This window comes from Gigantopelta aegis, chromosome 6 (genome assembly GCF_016097555.1).
Source record: "Gigantopelta aegis isolate Gae_Host chromosome 6, Gae_host_genome, whole genome shotgun sequence".
Taxonomy (NCBI): Eukaryota; Metazoa; Mollusca; class Gastropoda; order Neomphalida; family Peltospiridae; genus Gigantopelta; species Gigantopelta aegis.
This window is the reverse complement of record NC_054704.1, coordinates 35,054,695-35,082,623: the sequence shown is the minus strand read 5'-3', so window position 1 is coordinate 35,082,623 and position 27,929 is coordinate 35,054,695. Positions and strand designations below refer to the sequence as shown.

The 27,929-nt window shown below is 36.9% G+C and overlaps 1 protein-coding gene across 1 annotated transcript; it reads right to left on the bottom strand.

The window, feature by feature from the left end:
- Positions 1-1,488: 1,488 nt before the first annotated feature.
- LOC121375165 (protein phosphatase 1G-like) lies at positions 1,489-26,429 on the bottom strand. The gene is made up of 10 exons (XM_041502439.1): positions 26,231-26,429; positions 20,145-20,220; positions 17,136-17,327; positions 13,271-13,761; positions 11,823-12,607; positions 10,443-10,545; positions 9,335-9,569; positions 7,657-7,786; positions 3,803-3,896; positions 1,489-2,328 (listed from the first exon to the last, which is right to left on the bottom strand). The coding sequence occupies exons 1-10, from the start codon at positions 26,339-26,341 to the stop codon at positions 2,110-2,112; spliced, it is 2,436 nt and encodes an 811-aa protein (XP_041358373.1). The 5' UTR covers positions 26,342-26,429; the 3' UTR covers positions 1,489-2,109.
- Between the last annotated feature and the right edge of the window lie 1,500 nt (positions 26,430-27,929).

Here is a 27,929-nt window from a genome sequence, read left to right as displayed (position 1 = left end):
AACCCCAGAAAACCTCAGTTTTGTTTCTCAATGAGTGAATGAAAAAAAAATTTGTCTTAACAATACATGCAGACACCAATGTCAATAAAATCCATTCTGCTTGAATCATTCATATACGTTTAATCACACACACTCAAAGTTCTCCAACTTATCTGAAACCATGTTCATACAACAGCTTAACAGAACATGCAGGTCAATAACTTTTAAATTGCATATGTATACACGTAGATCCAATTTTGTTGCATTTTGTGCGAGACAATCTGGGCGTAATGTATGTGAGAGAAGTTTTAGATTTAAAAGGAAGCAGCAGATTTCGCAAGCATGGGACACAATCACTTTTGAAATTCATGAGGATGACACCATGTCACAGCAGCATGTTTATGGAGATGGAAAACACTGCACAGTGACAAACATATCATTAATCCAGATTCAGTCCAAAAATATATGATCACTCTGTCTCGACCACTTCATAACGTTGCACCACCAAACCCCAGCTCTTTGATGACTCTACAGTTACAAGTATTGTCTAGTTTATGATCTAGACTATTTGATGACTTAACTACTTGAAAATTTCATCACACAAAGCAGTTTCAGTTTGATGATTTTGCAGCTCTCAATCATTTTGTCTTGCAGCCTCCTAAACAAGTTGTTAACTTCATAACAAAAAGTATTATTACCTCACAACATTCAGTCTTTAGTTAATGGCATTACAGTTCCAAGTCTTAACCTCGTAACTTTGTGCTTTACATCTTAACTACTTGATGACATCACAGCTCAAAGTCATAACTACCTGATGACATCACAGCTCAGTGTCTCAACTACCTGATGACATCACAAGTCTTAACTCCTATATGCCACTAAGATGATAAGTCCTAACTTGATGGCCTCACAGCTACAAGTCTTAACTTGACGACCTCACAACTCCAAGTCTAAACAACTTGCATCTGGGTGTTTACAGCTTTCTTCTGAACTATTTAATTGTGGCCTTTTAGCATGTTTTAAATACTGAATGATATTGCTCCTTGCAGCTTAAAATCTGTTCAAATATAAAAATAATAGAATAGAAATTTGTAAAACTTTACATTGTCTTCAAACGTAGATCTTTATATCAAAGAACATTGTTTAGATGGAACTGTGAAAATATTCTATCTGATGACCTCACAATTCTATTCTACGTGATAAACTTCCTGGTCAACCATTTTACATAAGACTCATTAATATAAAACAAAATTATGTGGTTTTGGATTGCATATTTTCTAGTCCTATAATATCAACATGAGAAACAGCAGGCTTAAAACAACTAATTTAACTCTCTTTAATAAGATCATGGTTTAATGATAAACCAAATATTTGATTCAAGTCAGTTAATTGGCAATCATGACAATTACACATAGTACCTACATTATAAGAACCTAATGCCTCTGCAAAACATTATCTTCATATGACAGTAACTTGTACTCTTCCGAATCCATAACATAACTCACATAATAAGAAACGTTAATTTAATAGCCAATCTGTCTGCACTGAAAGGATAACAATGTACAATTGCCTTCACATTTTACAAAATAACAGGATGAATACCCACTGCATTTACCCCCAAGATCTTCACTCCAAAAAAAAAAAAAGGCCCAAAGAAACCAAATCAAGACAAAGATGGTACTTGCACTCTGTTACTAAAGGTGGAGCACTTGGATATAACAAGTCTGAGAGGGTTTAGTACATTAAACAATTTGCAAGGGCAGATGTATGCAAATACCCTCTCTAGCTTTGGTGCTCCATCCACCCAAAGACTCCAGAATTTATATTATGGAGGGAAACAATAATTTGACAAACATAAACGCAAAACATTACTTCCAATGTTTCTCAAGATGTAATTTAACATTCATGCCATTCTGTCTTGCAAAAAAACAAAACAAAAAAAACCCCAATTCTAACCAAAATGATGCATCTGTTTCAGAACATTTATGCATAAAGGTTCACAAGTCCCAACACCAACATTTTCAAATTTTCCTGATTCGACTAGTACACTGGTTTAAAGTTTGGTTCAATTTCAAAATGTTGGTACTCTCAGTAACTGCCTTTGTTTGCATAAATAAACACTAATCAGTGTTAAACAGCGTCATCCATGCAGCTGGTTGAAGAGTCCGATTCAAGTTTGGTCCGTTTTTCAGCTACTCCCTCCTCGGTACTACTGCAAGAGTCCATTTCTGCGGCACAGCGTTTATTGGGCTCTGCTGTGCTCGGTTTCAGTACAATAATAATGCAAGTCATATTATCACAGCCAGTTCCATCACCAAACGTGTTAGGAGCTAAGCAGTGGTTAAACATCTGAAAGAAAAAGATAAAAAATTGATTACATTATTTGGCTTAAACAGGAAATCCACTGCCACCAGAAGAAAACAGGTGTCCTTTGGTTTACTTGCTCTACAAAATTCAGAATTAATTTTTTTCTAATTATAAAAAAGAAAAACAATAATAATTAAAACAAAAACGTACAAACAGATGGAACATCCACATGTGCATTTAAAATGTGTTGCATTTAGGCCCTCCCCAAAAAAATAGGTGTGTTTCCGGTCGACCGACCATCCCTAGTTTTACCCCCCCCCCCCGACCCTAATTTTTTTTCTCTCTTAAACTGAAAAAAAAAAAAATAGTAAAAAAAATAAAATAATAATAATAAAAAAAAGAAGTAAAAATAAAAGAGGACAACATCACCAAACAAGAGTATTTCCTTCCTTGCACATTGTTTACGTACTATTATACGATACATTTTGCACATGTAATTCCCTTCCGAAAAACATCGAGAAATTATGGAAAAGCTTTTGTAATAGAGTTCCTTCCCCTGATTAGCTACCACCGAACAGCTTGGTCGGTCACGGAAGTAACCGAATGTACGAACATAGCCTTGGTACAGGTTATTTCGATTAAATATAATCGCATCAATTCAGCTTAATTCTCGTCTTCACTTAAATCAACAGGTCTTATTATTAATGCATCTCAAATGTTTGCATAAAGTATTTAAATTAAGAACAACGAAATTAATACAAATGTCGCATTAATTTAAGGAAAGAAAGAAAGAAAGAAATGTTTTATTTAACGACGCACTCAAAAATTTTTATTTTACGGTTATATGGCGTCAGACACATGGTTAAGGATCACACAGATTTTGAGAGGAAACCCGCTGTCGCCACTACATGGGCTACTCTTCCGATTAGCAGCAAGGGATCTTTTATTTGCGCTTCCCACAGGCAGGATAGCACAAACCATGGCCTTTGTTGAACCAGTTAATGATCACTGGTCGGTGCAAGTGGTTTACACCTACCCATTGAGCCTTGCGGAGCACTCACTCAGGGTTTGGAGTCGGTATCTCGATTAAAAATCCCATGCCTCGACTGGGATCCGAACCCAGTACCTACCAGCCTGTAGACCGATGGCATGCCACGACGCCACCGAGGCCGGTTAATTTAAGGAAATACCAATACTACTACTACAACAATAACAATAATGATAATGATGATAAATAATAATATTATTATTATTATTATTATTATAGTATTCAATTTTTAAAATACCCCCCCCCAAAAAAAAACCCTTACCTACCTACCCTAAGATGCAATTGGAAACACACCTATTTTTTTTTTTGGCCTTATCAAAGCCTTGTATTTTCGAAGAAAGTGAGCTGAACACACACAAACAAATATATGAAAATCAAAAGAAAAACCAAATGTGGTCACTGTTGTCAAAAAAATAATACCTCGATCTTGCCTTCCAACAATTTAGACAAAAATAATGGACTCAATACCTTTTCACATATTAAAGATGGCTTTTTTAGTTTTTCAGGATCTTTCAGTTCTTGTCTAACCATGGAAATAACATCATCACTTGACATGTAATTCCTGAAAAATGAAATATAAATAACCGGTTAACATTCTGGCACCACCATGCAATCTTTGTGGACACCACCATGAAAAAACAATCCTTGCAACACAAACTCCTAAAAATGTAATCACAAATGCAGGAGTCCAAAATACCCCCAAAACAAAAAGCCTATTTTGGTTTGCATGCATTTAAAAAAAAAATTAAACGATATAAAAAGGCATTGTCCGAAGAAAGTGAGCTGAACACAAACAACAAACAATTATTATAAAATGCAAAATCAAACAAGATGGTCGTTTATGCAATTTTATAACCAAATGTGGTCACCATGTTGTCAAAATGAATAATATGTTCCTCGATCACTAAGTGTTACATGTTCTATCCAACAAGTGTTATTGACAAACTCGTCCTCAATAATGGACATGTTCTAATAAGCAACCAGTGTTATTGCAACTCACCATATCACAGGCAATGACGAGAAACTCGTTCATTAGTGTTACATGTTCTATGCCATAAGCAACCAGTTATTGTCTCAATGTCCCATCACAGGCAAATAAAACTCGTCCTCATCACTAAGTGTTACATGTTCTATGCCATAAGCAACCAGTGTTATTGTAACTCAATGTCCCATCACAAATGAACCTCGTCCTCATCACTAAGTGTTACATGTTCTATGCCATAAGCAACCAGTGTTATTGTAACTCACCAACCCATCAAGGCTTGACGACAAACTCGTCCTCATCACTAAGTGTTACATGTTCTATGCCATAAGCAACCATGTTATTGTAACTCACCATGTCCAATCTTTGGCAAACGACAAACGTCCTCATCACTAAGTGTTACATCTATGCCATAAGCAACCAGTGTTATTGTAACTCACCATGTCCCATCCAGGCAATGACAAACTCGCCTCATCACTAGTTTTGTTCTATGCCATAAGCAACCAGTGTTATTGTAACTCACCATGTCCCATCACAAATGACGACAAACGTCCTCATCACTAAGTGATACATGTTCTATGGGAAAGCAATCAGTGTTAGTAAAATGTCCCATCAACAATGACGACAAACTCGTCCTCATCACTAAGTGTCACATGTTCTATGCCATAAGCAAAAGTGTTATAACTCACCATGTCCCATCACAGGATGACGACAAACTCGTCCTCATCACAAGTGTTACATATTATGCCATAAGCAACCAGTGTAACTCACCATGTCCCATCACAGGCAATGACGACAAACTCGTCCTCATCACTAAGTGTTACATGTTCTATGCCATAAGCAACCAGTGTTATTGTAACTCACCATGTCCCATCACAACTGACGACAAACGTCCTCATCACCATCACAGTTCTATGCCATAAGCAACCAGTGACAAACTCCATGTCCCATCACAGGCAATGACGACAAACTCATCACTAAGTGTTACATGTTCTATGCCATAAGCAACCAGTGTTATTGTAACTCACCATGTCCCATCACAGGCAATGACGACAAACTCGTCCTCATCACTAAGTGTTACATGTTCTATGCCATAAGCAACCAGTGTTATTGTAACTCACCATGTCCCATCACAGGCAATGACGACAAACTCGTCCTCATCACTAAGTGTTACATGTTCTATGCCATAAGCAACCAGTGTTATTGTAACTCACCATGTCCCATCACAGGCAATGACGACAAACTCGTCCTCATCACTAAGTGTTACATGTTCTATGCCATAAGCAACCAGTGTTATTGTAACTCACCATGTCCCATCACAGGCAATGACGACAAACTCGTCCTCATCACTAAGTGTTACATGTTCTATGCCATAAGCAACCAGTGTTATTGTAACTCACCATGTCCCATCACAGGCAATGACGACAAACTCGTCCTCATCACTAAGTGTTACATGTGTTACATGTTCTATGCCATAAGCAACCATGCCATCCCAAGGCAATGACCAAACTCGTCCTCATCACTAAGTGTTACATGTTCTATGCCATAAGCAACCAGTGTTATTGTAACTCACCATGTCCCATCACAGGCAATGACGACAAACTCGTCCTCATCACTAAGTGTTACATGTTCTATGCCATAAGCAACCAGTGTTATTGTAACTCACCATGTCCCATCACAGGCAATGACGACAAACTCGTCCTCATCACTAAGTGTTACATGTTCTATGCCATAAGCAACCAGTGTTATTGTAACTCACCATGTCCCATCACAGGCAATGACGACAAACTCGTCCTCATCACTAAGTGTTACATGTTCTATGCCATAAGCAACCAGTGTTATTGTAACTCACCATGTCCCATCACAGGCAATGACGACAAACTCGTCCTCATCACTAAGTGTTACATGTTCTATGCCATAAGCAACCAGTGTTATTGTAACTCACCATGTCCCATCACAGGCAATGACGACAAACTCGTCCTCATCACTAAGTGTTACATGTTCTATGCCATAAGCAACCAGTGTTATTGTAACTCACCATGTCCCATCACAGGCAATGACGACAAACTCGTCCTCATCACTAAGTGTTACATGTTCTATGCCATAAGCAACCAGTGTTATTGTAACTCACCATGTCCCATCACAGGCAATGACGACAAACTCGTCCTCATCACTAAGTGTTACATGTTCTATGCCATAAGCAACCAGTGTTATTGTAACTCACCATGTCCCATCACAGGCAATGACGACAAACTCGTCCTCATCACTAAGTGTTACATGTTCTATGCCATAAGCAACCAGTGTTATTGTAACTCACCATGTCCCATCACAGGCAATGACGACAAACTCGTCCTCATCACTAAGTGTTACATGTTCTATGCCATAAGCAACCAGTGTTATTGTAACTCACCATGTCCCATCACAGGCAATGACGACAAACTCGTCCTCATCACTAAGTGTTACATGTTCTATGCCATAAGCAACCAGTGTTATTGTAACTCACCATGTCCCATCACAGGCAATGACGACAAACTCGTCCTCATCACTAAGTGTTACATGTTCTATGCCATAAGCAACCAGTGTTATTGTAACTCACCATGTCCCATCACAGGCAATGACGACAAACTCGTCCTCATCACTAAGTGTTACATGTTCTATGCCATAAGCAACCAGTGTTATTGTAACTCACCATGTCCCATCACAGGCAATGACGACAAACTCGTCCTCATCACTAAGTGTTACATGTTCTATGCCATAAGCAACCAGTGTTATTGTAACTCACCATGTCCCATCACAGGCAATGACGACAAACTCGTCCTCATCACTAAGTGTTACATGTTCTATATCATAAGCAACCAGTGTTATTGTAACTCACCATGTCCCATCACAGGCAATGACGACAAACTCGTCCTCATCACTAAGTGTTACATGTTCTATGCCATAAGCAACCAGTGTTATTGTAACTCACCATGTCCCATCACAGGCAATGACGACAAACTCGTCCTCATCACTAAGTGTTACATGTTCTATGCCATAAGCAACCAGTGTTATTGTAACTCACCATGTCCCATCACAGGCAATGACGACAAACTCGTCCTCATCACTAAGTGTTACATGTTCTATATCATAAGCAACCAGTGTTATTGTAACTCACCATGTCCCATCACAGGCAATGACAACAAACTCGTCCTCATCACTAAGTGTTACATGTTCTATATCATAAGCAACCAGTGTTATTGTAACTCACCATATCCCATCACAGGCAATGACAACAAACTCATCCTCATCACTAAGTGTTACATGTTCTATATCATAAGCAACCAGTGTTATTGTAACTCACCATATCCCATCACAGGCAATGACAACAAACTCATCCTCATCACTAAGTGTTACATGTTCTATATCTGGCAATGCTGTTATCATCTGCTCCTCAGCTGGCAGCTCTTCATTGCGTTTGTAATAATGGTCTCCTGAAAGTTAAAGTTAAAATTAGGGGTTTTTTTTTAGAGACACCACTAGAACAGATTGATTTATTAATCATCGGCTATTGGATGTCAAACATTTGATAATTTTAAATTAGTCTTAAAGAGGAAACCCAATACATATTTCCTTTAGTAGCATGGGATCTTTTATATACACCATCCCACAGACAGGATAGCACATACCACAGCCTTTGGTATACCAGTCATGGTGCACTGGCTGGAACGAGAAATTACCCAATGGGTCCAACGATAGGGATCGATTGTTGATCGACCGTGCATCAAGAAAGCACTTTACCACAGGACTACATTGCTCACCGCTAATGGTCTCCTGAAAGTACTGTAGTATTAAACAAATTATATTCTTATAAACATACAATACAAAGATATCTGAGGAACAAATCACACATATCTACCAACAGATACAGAAGTGAGAGAGAGGAATAATAATATCCCCACCCAGTAATGTTCCCCTAAGCCTACCATCCGTCCTGATTTAAACATGAACATCTACAAGGGTCATTACGGAATTTTGTTTTAGTTTTAGCCAAGTTTCACATATGTTGAGTATTTCCTTAAAATGTGTTTTATTCAAATGTGGCTTATTTAAAGAACACTTTATTAGCCAAATACTAAATGTTGTAGCCCTGAAGTGGTCAGACTACGCCCACAGCTAAAAGCTCATGGGGAATGGCAGGTGTGTGGCACAGATGGCCACAAGAGACAAGCACCTGTCGCGATTGGAGAGACAATGATTGGGATGTGGAGGTAGGCAGTCTTGAAATGAGATGGAATTCAAAGGAGAGAAAGGAAAGGGGGCAGTGGGATATAAAAGAATAATAATAAATAAAATGTTGTAGTCCAGGGTGTGCACTTTAAGGTCGCCCGATCGCCCATGGTGAGTCAGAATAGCGTTGGGCAAGTCAAACAGCGTATGACAAATATTTTGAAAAGTCACTAGCCAAAGGGCTAGTGGGTTTGTGAAAACCACTAGCCCACCAAGATAAAGCACTAGCCCAAATTCCAGATCAATTATAACTTAATTTTTATATAATTTTTGTAACATTACACATTTACGAGTATAACAGTAAAATAAAACATTCCGCATATTGTATTATGTATCAAAATGCAAATAACTAATGTTTGTAAAAGATCAGAAAGTTTATTTCTCTAGTGGATGTGATTATTGTTTGTATAGATTGCTGTCAGCTTAGTAAAAAAAAAAAAAAATTCTCGTCATACAGCCATAAAAGCAATTCAAGTAAGTTAAAAAAAAAAAAACGAAATTCTGTTGCGGGCCATTCAAAAGTTGTAAGGGCGAGTCAAAATGTTGCTGTGAGTGGCCCGATTAGCCAGTCAAAAAAAAATCCCAAGTACATACCCTGGAAGTCACTTTATTTTTAAAACAAATTAGCAAATGGCTTATTTGGCAATGAATAGGGTGAGCCCTGCATATAGTAAGATGACTAGATTGCCTCCAATATTATATCTATTGTTGTTACTCCTCATGAAGAGAACTTTACATCTAGTGCCACGTACCTAATGCTCTAGAAAGATTCAATCCACCATTGACTCTTCCATCTGAGGTGATTTTTCCACCAGCCTTTTCAATGCGTGTACGTTCAATATCGTCTTCTGGTTTATGGTCGAAAGACATTTCGACAGCTTTTCCAGCTCGGGACAAGACACAACGGGAGTCTCCTGCATTCGCCACCCAGAGATCTTTACCCAACAACAGCGCCAGACAGGCCGTACAGCCACTATCAGACCCTGGCTGGGAAAAAACACAAATAAAAGCAAAGTTAGTAACAACATAAATGACAGAAAGAAATGTTTTATTTAAAACAACAGGGTCAATTCATAAATAGTCTTACCAGATGAAGTAACAAAATATTGCCTGAAAATACACTTAGAACATACAGTCCAAAGCAAAAAGGAAAGGATAATTCAACCACACCTCAGCACATTTAAAACCAAGTCTAAGACAGGTCTTCAGATTTCACAGAAATGATTGTTTCCGGTACCGTGTCACTAAAATCACAGAACCGAAATTTTGTCTCCAATGATTATTATATCAAGTACGACTCCTCAATGGAACCTAAAAACAGTTTCCGATCAGTTCCCATGATCACAAGGCATGGAACCAAAAAGGTGTTTCCCATAAAATTTGAAATCCTATGGCCTGTAGGAGTATTTCATTGGGTAACAATTGGTTATTTCAACACTTGGTCACCAGAAAAAACCTGCTGCAACCACATAATCAGGGGTCACCCTGGAAAGAAATTTGTTGTAGCCAATTTTTAGATAAGTACATTTAAGATATTTATTTACAAATTATTAAAAAGTTACTTAAACAACTTTTTATTGACTAAATACAAAAATGTTGTAGCCACTTTGTATAAAAATTAGCAGTTAGCTAATATTGCAATGGGCAGGGCAAGTCCTGCATAAGCTACTCCTGAAAAGCAGCAAGCTATCTTTCATATGCTCTCTTTCATAGATAAAACACTGCATACCACAGCCGTTGATATCTAAACTATTCAAAGAAGCAACAGGAAAAATAATTTCTAGCTCCTGACATAACAATATGAGTTGTCACTCACTGGCCAGACTGATAAATAAAGCAGGATGTTTTGAATGTGAATACCTCTTCATTTGTCATGTCGACACACGGGTGGAATCCCGAACCTTCCAGTTCCCCATCCTCTTCCTCTTCTTCCTCCTCGTCCTCATCTTCGTAATCGTCCTCACTAGGAATGGACAACACATGTTACAACCAGCAATATTATAACAGGGAACATTTTGTTTTCAAAATCTTGATATTTCTAGTCAGTGGAAAGCTGATTAGAAACTACTGTTTAATGTTTTAAAATTGTGTAGTGATGTTTGTAACTTGCGTAGCAAATTGTGATGCGATACTAAACAAAATGTTCCTTATATTATGTCATAAAAAAGTGTAAATATGAGTTTTAGAATAATTAAGATTCTTTGGCATATTTCCGATCCCCACACAAATTTGTATATATCAATATACATTTAAAGACAACGGCAACATACTAGATTGGATATCACAAGCTACAAAACAGACACCGATGACATCATTACAAGAAGAAATAATTGTATCAAATATAATGGATATAGATTGATTTAACTAAATATTTAACGACACCTCTTTGTGAAAAACACATTGGCCATTGGGTATCAAACAATCAAACCAAAGATTCTCAAATTAAGAGATATGACTAAGTTAAATTTATGAAAGACACAATGATACATGTACATGTCAGAAACTATATCTTTAAAAAGACTATAACGATTTTATGGAGCTGTGGTAAATATAAAACCAATAATGCACTGATCAATCACTACAAAAACAAAATACATTATCAAAGATGCTCACTTCAAAAAGACAAAAAACATACACTAAGTTAGACCATGGTTTGTTTTGTTTAACGACACCACTGGAGTACATTGATTAATTAATCATCGGCTATTGGATCTCAAACATTTAGTAATTCTGACGGAGTCATCAGAGGAAACCCGCTACATTTTTCTCAATGCAGCAAGGGATCTTTTATATGTACTTTCCCAGAGATAGGAACACACATACCACAGTCTTTGTCCAGTTGTGGTGCACTGGTTGGAATGAGAAAAACCCAATCAGCTGAATGGATCCACCAAGGTGGTTCGATTCTGCAACGCAAGCACTCAACCAACTGAGCTAAATCCTGCTCCCAAGTCAGATCATGGAAAAGGTGTATGGAGATGTGGTAAACAAACTAATATTGCACCAAACACAGAATTCTCTGTATTTTTAACACACAGAAGATTGTGCTGTATTCACTACTCTCAGGGAAACTTTGTAGAATGCTGCCTTGCCTGCACCACAACGAGGAACAGGACACGCAGTGGCAGACAGATTGAATGCATTCCATTTCAAAACACCTCCAGAGACACATACCACTTACATACAGTTACTGTCTGAACTTCAAAAATATTATAAAAAATTAATTTTGTTTCAACTAACCTGTCTTCTTGATACTCATCATCATCTTCATCATCATTATCATCACTGTCATCACTATCATCCCCGGTCATCAGATCTGGCCGGTCAGTAAGGGTCTTAACACTTCCTCCAGCTCCACTCCCTGATCCTCCAGGTTCCTCATCCTCAATGCTGCTGCTTCCAGGCCCATCCATGCTGCACCCGCTACCTCCTGGCTGGTCTGCTGAACTACCTCCACTGCCGCCTGGCTGATCACCACTTCCACCTAGTGCTTCTGGCTTAGCTGTACCACTGCCTTGTCCACTGCAATCCGGTTGATCACCACTTCCTCCTGCTAGTTCTTGTTGAGCTTCACTACTACTAGGTCCACTTCCTCCTCCACTACCAGTAGCTGGTTCATCTCCCCTACCTCTACTACCAGACGGTTCATCTGCCTTCTCTGTGCTGCTCTCGGCATCCATTTCTCTTCCGGCCTTGCTTTTATTTCCCGAAGAGTCTGCTTTCACATGACTGTTCTTGGGAATGTCACTACTGCTGCTGGGGCAGTCACTGCTGCCTGGGGGTTCACCGCTCTCCTCCATTCTGTCGGTTCCAGCAGCTCCAGATTTCGCTTTACTGCTGCCACTCTGAGAACAACTGTTGTTCTGGACACTGTTATTTGCACTGGGAACATCACCTGAAGACTGACAGTGTGCTTCACGCGAGGACGAAGATCCCTGTTCTATGGTGCTGCTGACGAAGTCTTTGACCGAGGATGAAGAACTGGAGGAGGAACTGGATACTGATGGTCCCTTTGAGCTGTGTTTCTGTGTAAGACAGAAAGACAATGTTAATTACATTATATACTGGCAAGACTCATCAAAGATGGGATTTAGCAACTTATACATGGAAAGGATATTCACTTGCTTGAACAATTCTTGGAAAACAGAAGCACATTATGTAGAGAAAAAATGGATTGCCACTGTAGACATCTAGCAACTCTTGGTGATTGGTTTGAATGAACCTTTTTTAAACAAATAAATATTGTAAAAAAAAACATATTACATTTTTAAATTTTTTATATTGTAACAATTTAGTCAATATTGCTTGAAAAAGAACATTCAAACATATTTTTGTTTCCTAAAGCAAAATACAATGCAATCATGGCTTATTAAATATCTATAAACATTTCGGCATATGGCTTATTATTCAAGTTACATTAATTATTAATAATTATGTATTTGGAAAAAAAACCCCAGCTTAAACCCAACTGACTATAACCTGTTACAGAGTCCCAATCTATGTCAGATTTATAGATTTACGCTCAATACGCCTACCCAATGAAAACATACTCATATCAGAATTATATTTAAAATCATGTATCATTTTGTTAAACAAATTCACATTCTGTATTATTATTTTCATGTATCTTTCATCTATTTTTATGTATCTTTCATCTATTAAACTGAACTGCCATATAACAAATATACCTGGTCCATCTGTGAAGTGGAACTATCTGCTACATTAGAATCAGGTAATTCACCCTCCAGTCTACTCTCATCCTTCACACTTGAGCTCTCAGCAATATTCGAACTGCTGGTTTCTGCCTTCTCCGCGTCCCAGTTTGGATTTTGATTGTTCTGCATTTCTTTTTCAGTGTTCAAATTGTTCTCATTTTCTGCATGTCCGTTGCTGAGCTTGCCTAGCAAACTGGTGACTATAGAACCAGAAAAATTCACAACATTGCTGTTGTTGCGGTTGCCACCCGACGAATCGGGAGTGCAGTCGTCTCCTTTGAAGAAGGTACCAGTATGCTTATTGGGGACTACAGGGGAGAGGACATTTTCCTTCTTGCGAACGTCTCGTACGGAAAATGGTACACCCGGCGATGGCTCATACTTGGCCAGAAGTTCATCAAGTGGCATATTAGCCTCAGCACACAACATGTCTGCTTCCCGTCTCCCAACAGCTTCCGGAGCACCTGTTAAATATGTACAAGTATGTTTTATTTTCTGTCATGCTAAAAGTAAATCATTTCATTCAATGGTATTTACTAATATTAAATGACAGTCCTCTACATTGCGACCGTTTTGGTTGCATATGCGACTATCGTTTATTCAAACGGTGACTAAAACATTTTGAACTATCTATCTAAAAAAACAGAGTAGACCCATCTGGTTCCTATATGGAAACGTTAACATAGAGGGCTAAATAATATTGATTAATCTTTCATGTAAAAATTGTAGCAATTACTTTTTAGGGACTAGCTTTGGATGTGCAGAAAATTTCACTAAATTATTTATTAAACTTCAAACAAATTGCAGAAACCCACTATTATTTTCTAACAAAATATCAATCATGTATGTGAAATTATTCTGCTACATTGAAATAAAATGTGCTAGATGTACAATCGGTGAATTTGATAAGTGGCAAAGCTAGCCCTGCTTTTCCAGCACCAAAACACTGAAGCATGTCCCTCGAATTTAAAAATTGTTAGTTACCTGAGGAAAATTACACAAAACAAACCCTTATTTTTTTACTTAGAGGTTAAGTTAATTTACTTGAATTATATTTGCATAAAGTAATTAAATATATCAAAATTGTTTTGAAAATCAGGGGTTCAAAAATCCCATCGCCCGACGCCCGTGCCAAGTGGAATTTTCATGCCGGGCAAGTAATTATGTTAACTGCATATGCCCGATGACAAGTGACTATATAATTAACACCTAAAACTTTTTTTTTTTTTTTTTTTTTTTTGTTACAAATCTCGGTAAAACCTTTGGAAAGAGTTCCGATCGTTCGAGCATTTACATAGCTCTAAGGAGAACTAACTCTAAATGCTGGAACGATCGGAACTCTTGCCAACGCGTTAACATCAAAACGGAAAACAATGTGTTGAAAAGTTCAATAACAACTTTAGACTTTACTATTAACTAAGATCGGTAATTTCCGCCACTGAACGTTTGACTGAATTCGTACAAGTAATCAGTTCGATGATCTTCAAACTTGGAAATAACGTCCAATACGCTTTACAGCTTATGTATAGCGGAATGTCCGAGTAACTCTCCATTCCTAAAAAATAATGGAGACGAGTCCCATTATTTTTCAGGAATGGAGAGTTACGAGGATATTCCCCTACTTAAAACTGAGTAATAATTTTATGTGAATATATGTTAGTATGGAAATTAACACTAATGATTTTAGTGGGTTAATCAAGTAGGGTTTCATCTCTCCATTACTGAAAAATAATGGAGCGTTGAGACAATACTGTGACTTTTAAAATATACATGCCTTGTGAATGCAATCAAAATGTTTAATTCTTACAAAAATTGTCATATTCAATTTCAAATTATATTAGACGTTAACGCGGTGGACTCTGGAATCTACTCTTTGCAAATGAACGGGGGTGTAAAGCATGTTTATAATTTCTGAGTTCACTTGAACAAAGCATAAATATTATGAACTGTGTTCTTATAAACGTTGCAAGATATTTTAATTTAGATATCATAAACCTTGTAGCAAAAACATACTTAAAGTTTTTCAGTACTCAATGTAAATCTACGTCCATGTAAAATGAACGGGTACGGTGAAGTTAGATTTCATTAGTCCTACGCCATAATCACGATGGTACGATTCTCTCTAAGCATACATGAATATATTAATGTTTTCTGCTTTATTAAAGGGACACGTCCTAGTTGTTAACCATTACGCCGTTGTTTTTCGCTATTAAACCCATTTTTTCACAAATAAATTTGCACTTTACTTACCGTTTATTATTTAGAATATACATTTCCATTCACCTGAAGTGTTTTTTGGTAATCCTGGTAATCTTGGTTTTGTAATACCACAAAATGCATTTTTCGTATTTCATAAAATGCCACGGGCCTCTGAGAAAAAAACGTTGAGCAGACAAGGTTTAATCTATTTTTAGAGGGGATATTCCCATTTCAATGTCACAGACGTTGGTATACCACATCACCGTTATAATTTTTGTTCGGTTTGTTTTCTCATGCACGGTTCGCGCAATCAACATCCGATTTGTTGTCGTTTGCTTGTTGTTCATTTGTGAGATTTTTCTTCATAGTTCGTGAACATTTTCAGTAACAATAAAGTTCAGACAAGTAAGTATCTCAATACAAAACGTTACAAACCCTTAAAACCAATAATTTTGCTAAGTCATACGATATCTGGAGAGGGAATACAACCAGGACAGAACAGTTGGAACATGTCCAGGAGAGGTGAAACGAACACACCCCAAGTCTGAGAAATTTGTCGTGACGTAGGCATTGTTGTGCTTCAAGCGACATCTACCGGTGACATCAGAATACTAACTTTCAAAATTATTTCAAGCAATTGGGACATGGGGATTCCCATGGTATTTATCGATATAAAACCTGCTTTTTCACTCCATTTGATAAAAACATGATCTAAGGTTTGTAGATTAACCAAATTATAATTTATTTTCGCTGGATGGAACTAGGGCGTGCGGCTTTAAAAGTTTTTAACAAATAAATTATGCTCAATAAATTAAAAATACAAGGCTGCAATCGATGTACACCCCGTCCCCTTCTGTTGTTTACCAAACATGCAGTTTTTAAAAACATAAACAGAGCTCATGTTTACTTTGAGCCCAGCCACGGCTGTTTGCGAGACTTTTCTCAGCTATAAACAGGGTAAAAACATCCCAGAGAAGTGTTTTGGGGCAGAGAATGTTAAATAATATACTCACAATAATGACACATGGGCCAAAATCCATAAACATTTTTCAACCAATGCCAGCCATAAAAGAATGGCTCACAAATGGAAAGGGTTCTTGCCACATCCACGGCCACTAATACATACATCGACAATAATTATGTTGAGATGAACAAGTGGACACTACCAAACAAATAAAGTTTAAATCAACAAATGGACACTATTTAAAAAATAAAGTTTAAATCAACAAATAGAGAAGACAGTGAGTACTACTGGACAGACATATACATTTAGTACTTCCTGGGTAAGTGTTGTAACCTATTGGCAAAATTCTTTATTTGTGCAATCAAACCAATTACTTTCAATATTATTACATTATTAAGCACTGTATTAAATTAAATAAGAGTAACACAATTGGTTACCGTAAGAAATATGGGCAAGTGGAAAAAATATGGGGCAAGTGAATATCTGATTGACACTTGCCCTGTGGCAAGTAATTTTTTTGAAAATTTTTGAACCCCTGAAAATACAGAGTAAGTACATGGATCCTAAAACGTTTGCAGCTATTAATTTCAGATTGTGTATTGGTTCCGCACGTAAATGGTCATCAGTTCACATTAAATATTGTGCTCTGTAAAATGTGATTATCTATCAACTTGCCCTCATCTTCTTCCCCGGGGTCCTCTCCAGCTAATGCCTTGAGCTCCTCGATCACTTTGTCCTCCACGAGAGTTGCATCAAAGCGGAGGAAGGCCTCCTCCAGTGCCTGTCTGTAGTCACCATCCTGGTACGACTTCAGGCTTTTAATGAAGTTGGGAAGATGCAGGGCGGCATACAGGGCTACCTCGGCACCTGGTACAATTTAAAACAAAGAACTCAACATGAACCATAGTTATGTCACGACATTGAGAAAGCATATATACATATTAGTGATTTCCCTAGAAATTAGGCAAGGCATAGTAGACCACACACTTTTGGGGCATTTTCACCATTTTCGGGGCACTTGTTTTTCATTAAAAATGCACAAAAATTTATTGAAATAAACATTAATGTAATTTATGTACCGTACTTGCTTTAATAAATGAATGGCAAAAGATATAAACTGCATATTTTATTCATTAATAATACCTTTTTGGGTGTTTTTTAAAGGCAATTTTAGTATTAATTACTGAAAAAGGCTTGTTTAATCTCAGGGCAGCATGGTGCTGATTAAGGCAAGATGGTGCTCGACTATTGAGGCATGGTGCTGCACCATGCTAAAACAAGCTAGAAAAACACTACATATATATATATATATATATATATATATATACACAGGGGTAGAATTAAAAACATTTCAGGGCAAGGCCATTTTGGCTTTGGGTTTGAGGAAATTTTTGGGGCACCAAGGCCAGTGGGCAGGGCACCAAGGGCAAAATTTCTTTCAAGGGTAGGGCACCAAGGCCACTTTCTGTAAAGTTTTCACTGATGCGAGTGAGAGATGAGGTTCCCTGCACAGAACAGTCTTTATAGAGCGACTGCGCAGTTACTTCTCGGCGACCACGTGGTTTTCGGATCTGTGGCTTGTAAACAATAACAATATGGCTGCGCCCATCGAAATTGCGTGTCTGAGAGTCGGCAATAATTTCTTTGGATTTCTGTTCTTATGGACGAATACACGGCAAGTGACAAATGCTGCAAAGTTCAATTTAGTTGGTACCAGGCATGAGAAGGGCACTAGGGCATACAAGGAAGGCAACCACGGCTACTTATGGCCGTGGACACAGTCCAATTTATCGGGGCACCGCGTCCAGTAACAAGAGCACCTACAGCAATAGCCGTAGTGCCGTGGGCCAAAATCGATCCCTGTATATATATATATATATATATATATATATATATATATATATATATATATATATATACCTTTATCATAAGAATGTATTTACAACAGATTATAACAGGCAAATATAGGATATATATACATATTATTATTAAGAGTACATAGTACCAGGCTGTTTGAGAGATGTAGGTGGCTACCTCAACTGAACACAGTGAAGTGTATGAAACTTTGCCTACTGACAAATTCTTTGCAAACAGTGACTATATTATGTTACAGGGCTTGAAATACACATAGGCATGATAGGAAGTAAACTGTGACTTGCTATAGTATTGTTTTTTTTAAATAACGGGCCAAACAAAATATGTCCTACTAAGATACAAAATAAATATGGCCTACTACAAATAGAACACAGGATGAGGTACGGGTTTGGGATGGTGTGTGAAACATGAGGACCTGTAAGATGTCTTTTACTTTTAGAGCATTAAGGAATTAAAATATAGCAAAATCACAAGTTAAATAGCAGATGAGATTATTGTAATAATTAAATTGAATTTCTACTTAAAGGAACAGTTTCCTCAAACAAGAGCCTGATGTGCTGGAAAGATGCATACCCGGACCACAAACATATACTGACACTTTTAACAAATGAAAAATGTGTAATTTTAGAGTTACTAAAAAAACATGATTATTCCTGCTAACTGTGGGGCAGCCATTTTGTTTTGTTTTTGTGATGTCTGGTGGTATAGCTGGGGGGGGGGGGGGGGGGGGGAAGTGATGTCAGCTGTCCAACTCCTCTATGCACAGTGTAAACAAATGATCTAATTTACGACAAGGCGCTTCGCTTACATCAACCTGACTTGTACAACAACATAAATGACTTGATAATATAAAATAAACTATTTAACTAAATATATTTGTATCAATAAACGAAATGGAGTTATAGTATTTTTCTCTCTTAAAAAATTCAAAGGAAAAATGCATATTAGGGTAAATTCGTGCAAAAACTACCACTCATGATACCTAAGTGATAAATTTCTTTTCTGTGGGACTACGTAATTGGTCAGTTTTGTGATTTTAGATGGGAAAGTCTACTTAATCAAGGGTTTTACAAAATTAGTTATCGTAATAAAGCAGGACGGCTGAAAATGTCCATTATGATTTGAGGGGTGTCCACGCCGTTATCACACAATACCCTATGATTTTAATAAAAGAGGCACGTCTTTTTAGTGTGTCTAGACAGTGTCTGGGGACTGTCTAAATATACACCTGCCAATCAGGAACCACAGGTGCAGGCCACGGAAAGAAAAGACCACTTAACCAAGAAAACACTAATTATTATTTCAGCAAGTGGGTTAATTTATGTACAAAACATAATAGTTATTTCAACACTTCGACAATGGTGGTTTATTTTGTATTGAAAAATAATATATACTTGTTGCTGGCTTACTTGTATGGATATTATTACAGAACATTGCGATGCATCCGCAAAAAACAGGTATGTTCTGTTTCTTCAGTTAGAAGACTAATTCCTGATGTGACACGTTTGGTATTACGTAACCACCAGCTCCCCAGAGGGCATATTTACTGGGATGGTACAAAATGGCTGCGACCCGTTATATATAATAGCCGTCACATTTAACTGTTTTATTAATTAACTATACGATTATACTTGTTGATACATGTATTAAGCAATAATGTGCATTATATATCATCGACTATGCATACCAGGCCAAATGCCTTAATTGTTCCTTCCTTTAAACAAAAATGGACTGCTATTTCGATCCCTGATACTACTACTGCTAGAAATAGTAGTATGCGTTTGTTCCATTCTTGTAAAGCTAACTCACCTCCATGTCCATCATAAACAGCAAACAAGGAACCATTTTTTTCTGGATCAAAATCTGGACAACAGTTGTGAGCATCCTAAAAAATACAATAATAGTTAATACTGTTACATGTAAGTGACAAAGTTGGTGATTTCCAGTACCGTTGAATTTATGGAATTCATCTTTGTACGCAATATAGAGCATCTGTGTAAAGTGGTCGACTGGTTCTAAACAATAACGCTCAATATTATAAGACAAAGTACAAAATTATATAAAATGACGTCATCAGATATGATGTTTCCTCACATTATTTCTATATTCATTAAAAAATTAACAAACTCACTTGACCAATGGGTTGACGTTAAAATGTAATGATTGTAACAGAACTATATTTAGTCAGTATTTAACAAAACTGGTTTCGATAGCAGGAACTTGAACATGAACACAGAAAGCCAAAATGATTTTATAAATTACCTTAAAAATTTAAACAGTGGCATATAAAAAACAGGTTACTATTTCTTGTTTTACATTTAATGTTCATTGTTGGTATTACAAAGCTGTAATTTTAATTGTTTTAGTCAATAATTGCACTTTGGCTTGATGTAAAAACAAAAAAAAGAAAACAGAAAAGGAAAACCATTTTGGAAATAACAAAAATGTTCTTTGTTATGCAAAAATTAGTCAGGATATAAATTTTACAAAACAACAATTCTCACCAATAGTGAAAAACGTCTGTTCATTGAGTTTTAAATGATTATTTTTCTATTCTACAAACATACAATACGGAGGTTTTGTGCAAGCCTAATTTTGTCTAACACAATTTCATTTCCGCATTAATTTTAGGACGATCATTTACATGGTTATGAAGGTTATGCAAAAACAAAATGGGTTACTTCAACTTGTTAATGTGTAAACCCTAAATGGATTATGAAAATTCTCAATGGTGATAAAAAAAATGTGGGGTTTTTTTTTTCAAATAAAGATGACGTAAATATTATTTTGCGTAAAGTAGAACACTCTGGCTTCTTTTGATTTTATAAGCAACGATAACATCCCTAACAAAATTAATTTTAAAAAATCTTTTATTAGGTTTTGCAGAATAAACAAATGACAATAATAAGCTCCAACCAACCAACCCATGCTTGTAATTAAGAAAATGACCATAGCAAATAATTTGCCATGGAAAAACAGTGTCCACAGCAATTTTACTGGATTGTAAGTAAATTTCAATGATGAGTTTGTTATTTGTTTTGTTTGCCAATATGCTGTAAGATTTATTTACAGATGATGATGTAAATATTATTTAGCACCCAAGATAGATAAGCGTAAAGTAGAACACTCTGGCTTCTTTTGATTTTATAAGCAGCGATAATATCCCTAACAAAATTAATTTAAAAAAATCATTTATTAGGTTTTGCAGAATAAACAAATGACAATAACAGGGATTTATCCAGGCATTCTGTGAGTCCCAACATAGGCCCCTTCATAAAAGTGGCACTGAAAATTTCCAGTATATATATAATTTAATTTTATGTCTGTTGTAAGTTGTAATATATTAATTTAATATCAAGTTGGTGTACTGCATCATTCAGTGGCCTGAATAAATATCCCAAATATGGTTTAATTACTTCCACTAATGGTCACAATCCCATTTGACATGGGATCATGGCAATGAATTCTGGATAAATCCTTGCAGTAAGTAAAAAACCCAAAACATCACCAATACTGACCAATTAAATCTGAAATTAAGGACAGGCATTGGTCTTAACGACTGTCTGTTCAAATGACAGATAGATATCCAACATGAAAAAAATAGCTTCAATTAGAGATTGCCTACACCATAAAAATTAAACAAACTTTTATGGTTTTTATTCATCAAATAAAATTTTACTTTTATTGTGTGCATCATCCAAACAAATGTACCCTGGCACCCGACTTATTAGGGGATCCTCAAAATAATTCGTAAATTATTTAACATTTGTTAAGCTTTTGAAGCCTGGAATGACCAACAGGTTTCTGTCAGTGTTGCTATGATGACATGTATAATGTATGTATCTTATATTTTTCATAGAAATGTTTTGTTGACTACTGTGAATCAGGAAATGCTAGAGAGCATAAAACATTTACGAATTTGGCGATGCCTCACAAAATGCTAATATTTCACGACACTAAATTTAAGACATTAAAAGAAAAGAAAAAAAACGCCACGAAAAGGAATCGCGTAAACAGAATCAATAACACTTCACTACTGTCAAAGCCTGTGTACAGCAGCATACAAAAGAGAACGACATCTATAACATTTAGGAACACATATATATACATAACCTGTTTTTCACAATATTTATTTTAAAATTAAAAGTTTATTTTATAGTCAAACTGTCTGTCTCAATTATTCACTGTACGGGGCCCCGTCACTGTTGATCAATAATAAGCTCCAACCAACCCATGCTTGTAATTAAGAAAATGACCATGGCAAATAATATGCCATGGAAAAATAGTGTCCACGGCAATTTTACTGGATTGTAAGTAAATTTGAATGATGAGTTTGTTATTTGTTTTGTCTGCCAATATGCTGTAAGATTTATTTATACCAGTGGCGGTTTTCGGTGACTAAAAGTGACGTAACAGCAGGGGACAATATTTCGAAATCTGAGGTAACCGGAAGTCGGTTCACGTGGTTTTTACCTAGGTAACCAATTGTTCGGTTACATGAATTATATTTGCTTAACCCGTGGGTTACCTGATTGGTTACTCCAAATTTACGTTGAAATTATATTTTAAATACATTGTTTTTAGCTCAAACTTAAAGTAAAAACAAATACAAAATGAAACATGTTACCAAAAAAAATTCCTTTAATGCTTGCTAAAGTTAACAATATTATAAAAGAACTGAATATCAGCCCCAGTATTGAAACAAATTACAGCGGCGTAACCAGACATTTTTGTTTAGCATTACGCACACCAAAGGCGTGCTCGAGCCGGGGGATTCAGGAGGCCTCCCCCTGTGAAAATTTTGAAACTTGCTGTAGATGCATTCTGAGCCTTTTCGGAGGCATTTTTTTCTATCTTTTTTCCAGTCAATTTTAAGAGGATATTTTATAGAACAATTACAGACAGCCTCGACCTATTCCCAGATTATGTTTTTGCATTACGCACATGTGTACTCTGTGTAATGGGCGCTATGCATTTGAAATAGATCATTTGGAGGGATTCTTTTTTTTTTTCATTTTGCAGTGGCTATGCTACTTTCACTTTATCGATGGTACTTCTATACTACAGTGACGTTCTAAATGTTTGTTTTTTAAAGCTCATTATGCAATATTTGAAACTACATGAGGACAACATCTTGCACACGTACAGACAAATTTGGATTTCTGTTTAAGTTAAAACTGTTTTTAACATATGCAAAATTATAGCCAATCCAATATTATGTCTACATATATTCCTTTAGCGATAAAATCGCAGCAGATAATTTAGCCGTCCCAAGCAGTCCGAGCACATTTCTTTAGAACTTTTTTAAAAGTTTAGACCGGTCGCAAGTTATAATATAACTGTTGCAATACAACGTTGTTACTGGTTTGCTCTGCATCAAGTATTTAAAAATCAGTCTAAAACATTTGTCGGAATACTAGAAGTATGTCTGCGTGAATAAACGTCCTGTAATCGTGAAGTTTGCAAGTTTTAATTTCTGAACGTTTACAGGTCATGACGTAACCAATTTGCGGTTTGCGTAAATTTAATTTTGCATAATCGACACGCGAACAGAACAGCGGTTCGCGTGAAATATTGTGCCCTGTAACAGTAACACGCAAATGACATGTGCACGATCAAAAACAATGGTGTTGCAAGGAGATGACAATTTATCATATATACAGTGTAGTCTGTCTGCAGTGACGTGCCAGTTCAATCTTTATATTTTAATTATATTACATGAAAGTGTCAGAATATATTTTATGTGATATAGAATTAAAATAATTTTCTTTAATAACTGCATAATTTCTGTTAGGAAATCTGTCACCAAGACCAACTGTCACCCTTTCAAGCCCGAGTAAATCGGAAAAAGTTTGTTTTGGGTTTTTAGGATTATGCCACTCAGCACCAGAAAATGGTACATATTTTCCCAATATAATTGACAGAGAAATTTTTATTAAACTATCGGAACAATCTCTCTCTCTCTCTCTATATATATGTATGTCTACAACATATCTCATCATCAGGCTGACCGTAACACTTCAAGTAATTTTCAGTGTATCTAGATGTATGTATTATCTGACCATCCTCCAAAGATGGCATTTAAAGACTTAACTTGGCTTACACAGTGACACTTGGAACTGGTTTTATTACTTTTAAGACACAGATGGGAGGAGAAAATACAGACCTCAGAGGGTGTTTAAACCTGTAAACAATTGCACCATACAAAGTTACAGGGGTGGCGCAGGCGGTATGGCCATAGCACTTTCCATATATAGTATAGAATGGCCATACCACTTTCTTTTTTTAATTGTTGATTATATTTGTTGTATCAGTAAAAATTTCCTTCACAGGTGAACTTGAAAGACGAGTCTGGCAACCTCGAGCAGTAGCACTGTTTGTTACACTGTGCCGCCCAATTAGCTACACCCTGCAGCTAAGCTGCTTCTACTAAGTGTAAGCTATCTCATTATATGTATTCCAGATTTATTACTAGCCACAGTAGACTGCCATTCGAGAGCTATCTAGACAAACATTTGGACAGTTATAATAGCTCTCGGGCAGAGACAACTCTATAATGAAACTTAGACATTTCTGCCTAACACCAGGTATAGGCAAAGATTTTCAGTGTAATACAACAATTCTGTTTGGAATTGTTGAAACAGGAGTTCTGTTGGGTTTCTTCCTGTAATGTATTAGTGGTTAACATGTAAAATATTTGTTATAGATCCGCAAACACTAAAATTATCAATATATTATATTCATAACAATTTGGTATTAAAAGTCAAACATACGAATGCCAGACAACTCGGCCCGGAGGACAACTCGGCCCACGTCGAGACAGCTCGGCCCAGAGTTCTGAGACAACTCGGCCCAGTTCGAGACAGCTCGGCCCAGAGTTCTGAGACAACCCGGCCCACCGCGAGACAACTCGGCCCGGAGTCCAGCGACAACTGGAATCTGCAGGGGAAAATTCTGCAGGAATCTGCAGGGGAAAATTTTCGAACTGTGGGGACGCTACACAGATGGTGAAGTGTCCACTTCTAGATTCCTGTCTGCCTGTGGAAAGCTGTACGCCCCTGTTGCACACTGACTTTTATTTTTTGTTGGACGTTTTATTTCTATGTTCTTTTGGTGATTGGTGTTTTATTTCTTTATTATAACTATTTATGTATATGTGTTCTGTTGGGTTTTTTGCGTACATATGTGCGTATGTATTTAATGTAATAAATGTGGGAATTTGGCAAATGATGTCTTTTGCGTTATTTCTATAGTACAATACTTCAAAAAACCCATCCGACACTACGATATGCGCCTACGACATACACAATTGTCATTCTTAATGGTGACCATATAGTTAGCGGTATCTATCAGTATAATGCATTATTATTACTATAGTACAATACTTCGACACTACGACATGGCCAACTATCATACTTAACACGCATATAATGTGTCACAGCATGCCCCGTCTATCAGTCTAATAACTCGGCCACGGACAACTCGCCCCTGTGGCCGAGATGTCTGGGCCGAGTTGTCCCCCGGTCCGAGTTGTCTGGTCCCCAAACATACTACATAGGATTATTGTACATTGTATACGAGCGCAAATCTGTTTTCTGTGGTAGACTTAAATTCTGTATTTTCATTAGTTATCTCGGGCTCAGACAGGGATCATAACTGCCAAAATGTCTGTACTTGGGCTACAAATAATATATAAGAAAGCAACTTTTAATTTTCATTATTTTCATAATTTTGTGTGGGCGTGGTTAATACAAGTCACCACATTGTACTTTATTTGTATTGCTAATAGTTAACAGCAGAAATATAAATTTGATTGTATTCCATTGCTATGTTTCTTTGTTAACATTGTAAACAGTTCAGCTAAATTGCCTGCATTACAGCACTCCACCATTTACCTCTTGTGTCTTACGCCATCCTTGCATAGAAGAAGCACCGTATACAAAGTTTTTACATGTTTTATCATCAGAAACTTTTTCTGTAATCGGTGCAGAAAGGTAGACACCCATTATATGAATCTTATAACATAATAATTAAAACAACATAAACAAGGTGTACTGTGTAATAAACATAAACTTTCGCACGTGTAGAAACCTTTCGCGGTCAACACTACCCTTCGAAAGTGATAGACTGTTTCCTATCGTGTCTGTTGAGAAACTTTTTTTACATTATGGATGCGAACTACACGGGAGAAACGGTATACAGAAAGCGTAACAAGCAAGCGAACCAGTTTACAGAAATATTGTCATACTTCAAAAATTAGATCTTACGCAAAGTTCCGGCAAAAGTGCGGCAAAACTGATGACGTCATATTAAAATTAAGAAGATTATTTTTAATTTAACACCACCACTACCCCCCCCCCCAAAAAAAAAAAGAAGAAGTATTTTTCTTCTTTTCGTTCCTTCTTATAATGATATCACATAGAGATGTTTGCTGCCAGGATCCGAGGATGAATCTCACAGTGAGTGACACGAAGGGAATCCAGTCTCCATAAAGCTTTTCTTCTGTTTTTCGGTGGTGGCCAAGAAGTAATACCGGTAACTTATAACCGCGTTCACACCCAACAAATACAACCCCAAAATAGCAACAAATATCCCACTAAATCTTGTAATTTTGTCTTGAACTTCATCCTTGCTTTAAAAAACAAAACAATTTTTTTTTTTTTTTTTTTTTAAATCAACAACAACCACAAAAATATGCAACAACATACCAAAAAAACAAATCAAACAAACAAACCCCCCAAACCCAACAATCACACTCCTAAAAACGCGGCTCATTATCGGAAGCCTGAACTCAATGTTTATTTAACGACGCACACTGAATTCAATCTATGATTACTAGCTCAAAGACCGAGTACTCTGACTGTAGGCCTACATACATTGCAGGAAGCAGTGGCGTAGGAAGGTGCCAAAAGGTGTGTGTGTGTGGGGGGGGGGGGGGGGGCATACTTTTATATTTATACACTTTTACACTATTATAAAGCAAAATATCTAAAAAGTGGGAGGAACATGCCCCCCCACCCCACCATCACCACCCCACCCCACCATCACACCCCCCCCCCCCCGCCAGCAACTACGTAGCCTGTACATAGTTTGTGTATTTTTGTGATTGAAATGTCAAAATTTTATTATCAAGGAATTCGAAAATGATCGATGCAAAGGTATTTAAAGTCAAACATAGGATTGTTGTTGTATTAGAGCGGGGATCTTTTACTATAGCTTTGGTAGGCAGATATTGCGCAAAATTTATATAGATTGGTCTCTGACGGTTAGAGAGCTCAGTCAGTATCTATATACTAGAGCGCTCGCCTAGCAACAAGCTTACATTGTAAGACCCATTCTCTGATTTCACCCACCCCAACCAGTGCCCCACGACTGGTATATCAAAGGTCATGGCATGTGCTGTCCTGTCTGTCTGTTTCAAATGGAAAAATGCCGAATGCCCCATATGCACAAGCTTGCAATGTGCTCTAGTGGTTTTATTAAACGAAACAAACTGGGGGGGGGGGGGAGAGGAATCGCACCCCTAAACATATAAATGGGGAGGGTGGTCACAAACCACATTTTTATCTTTATATATTATTGTCATATAAATCA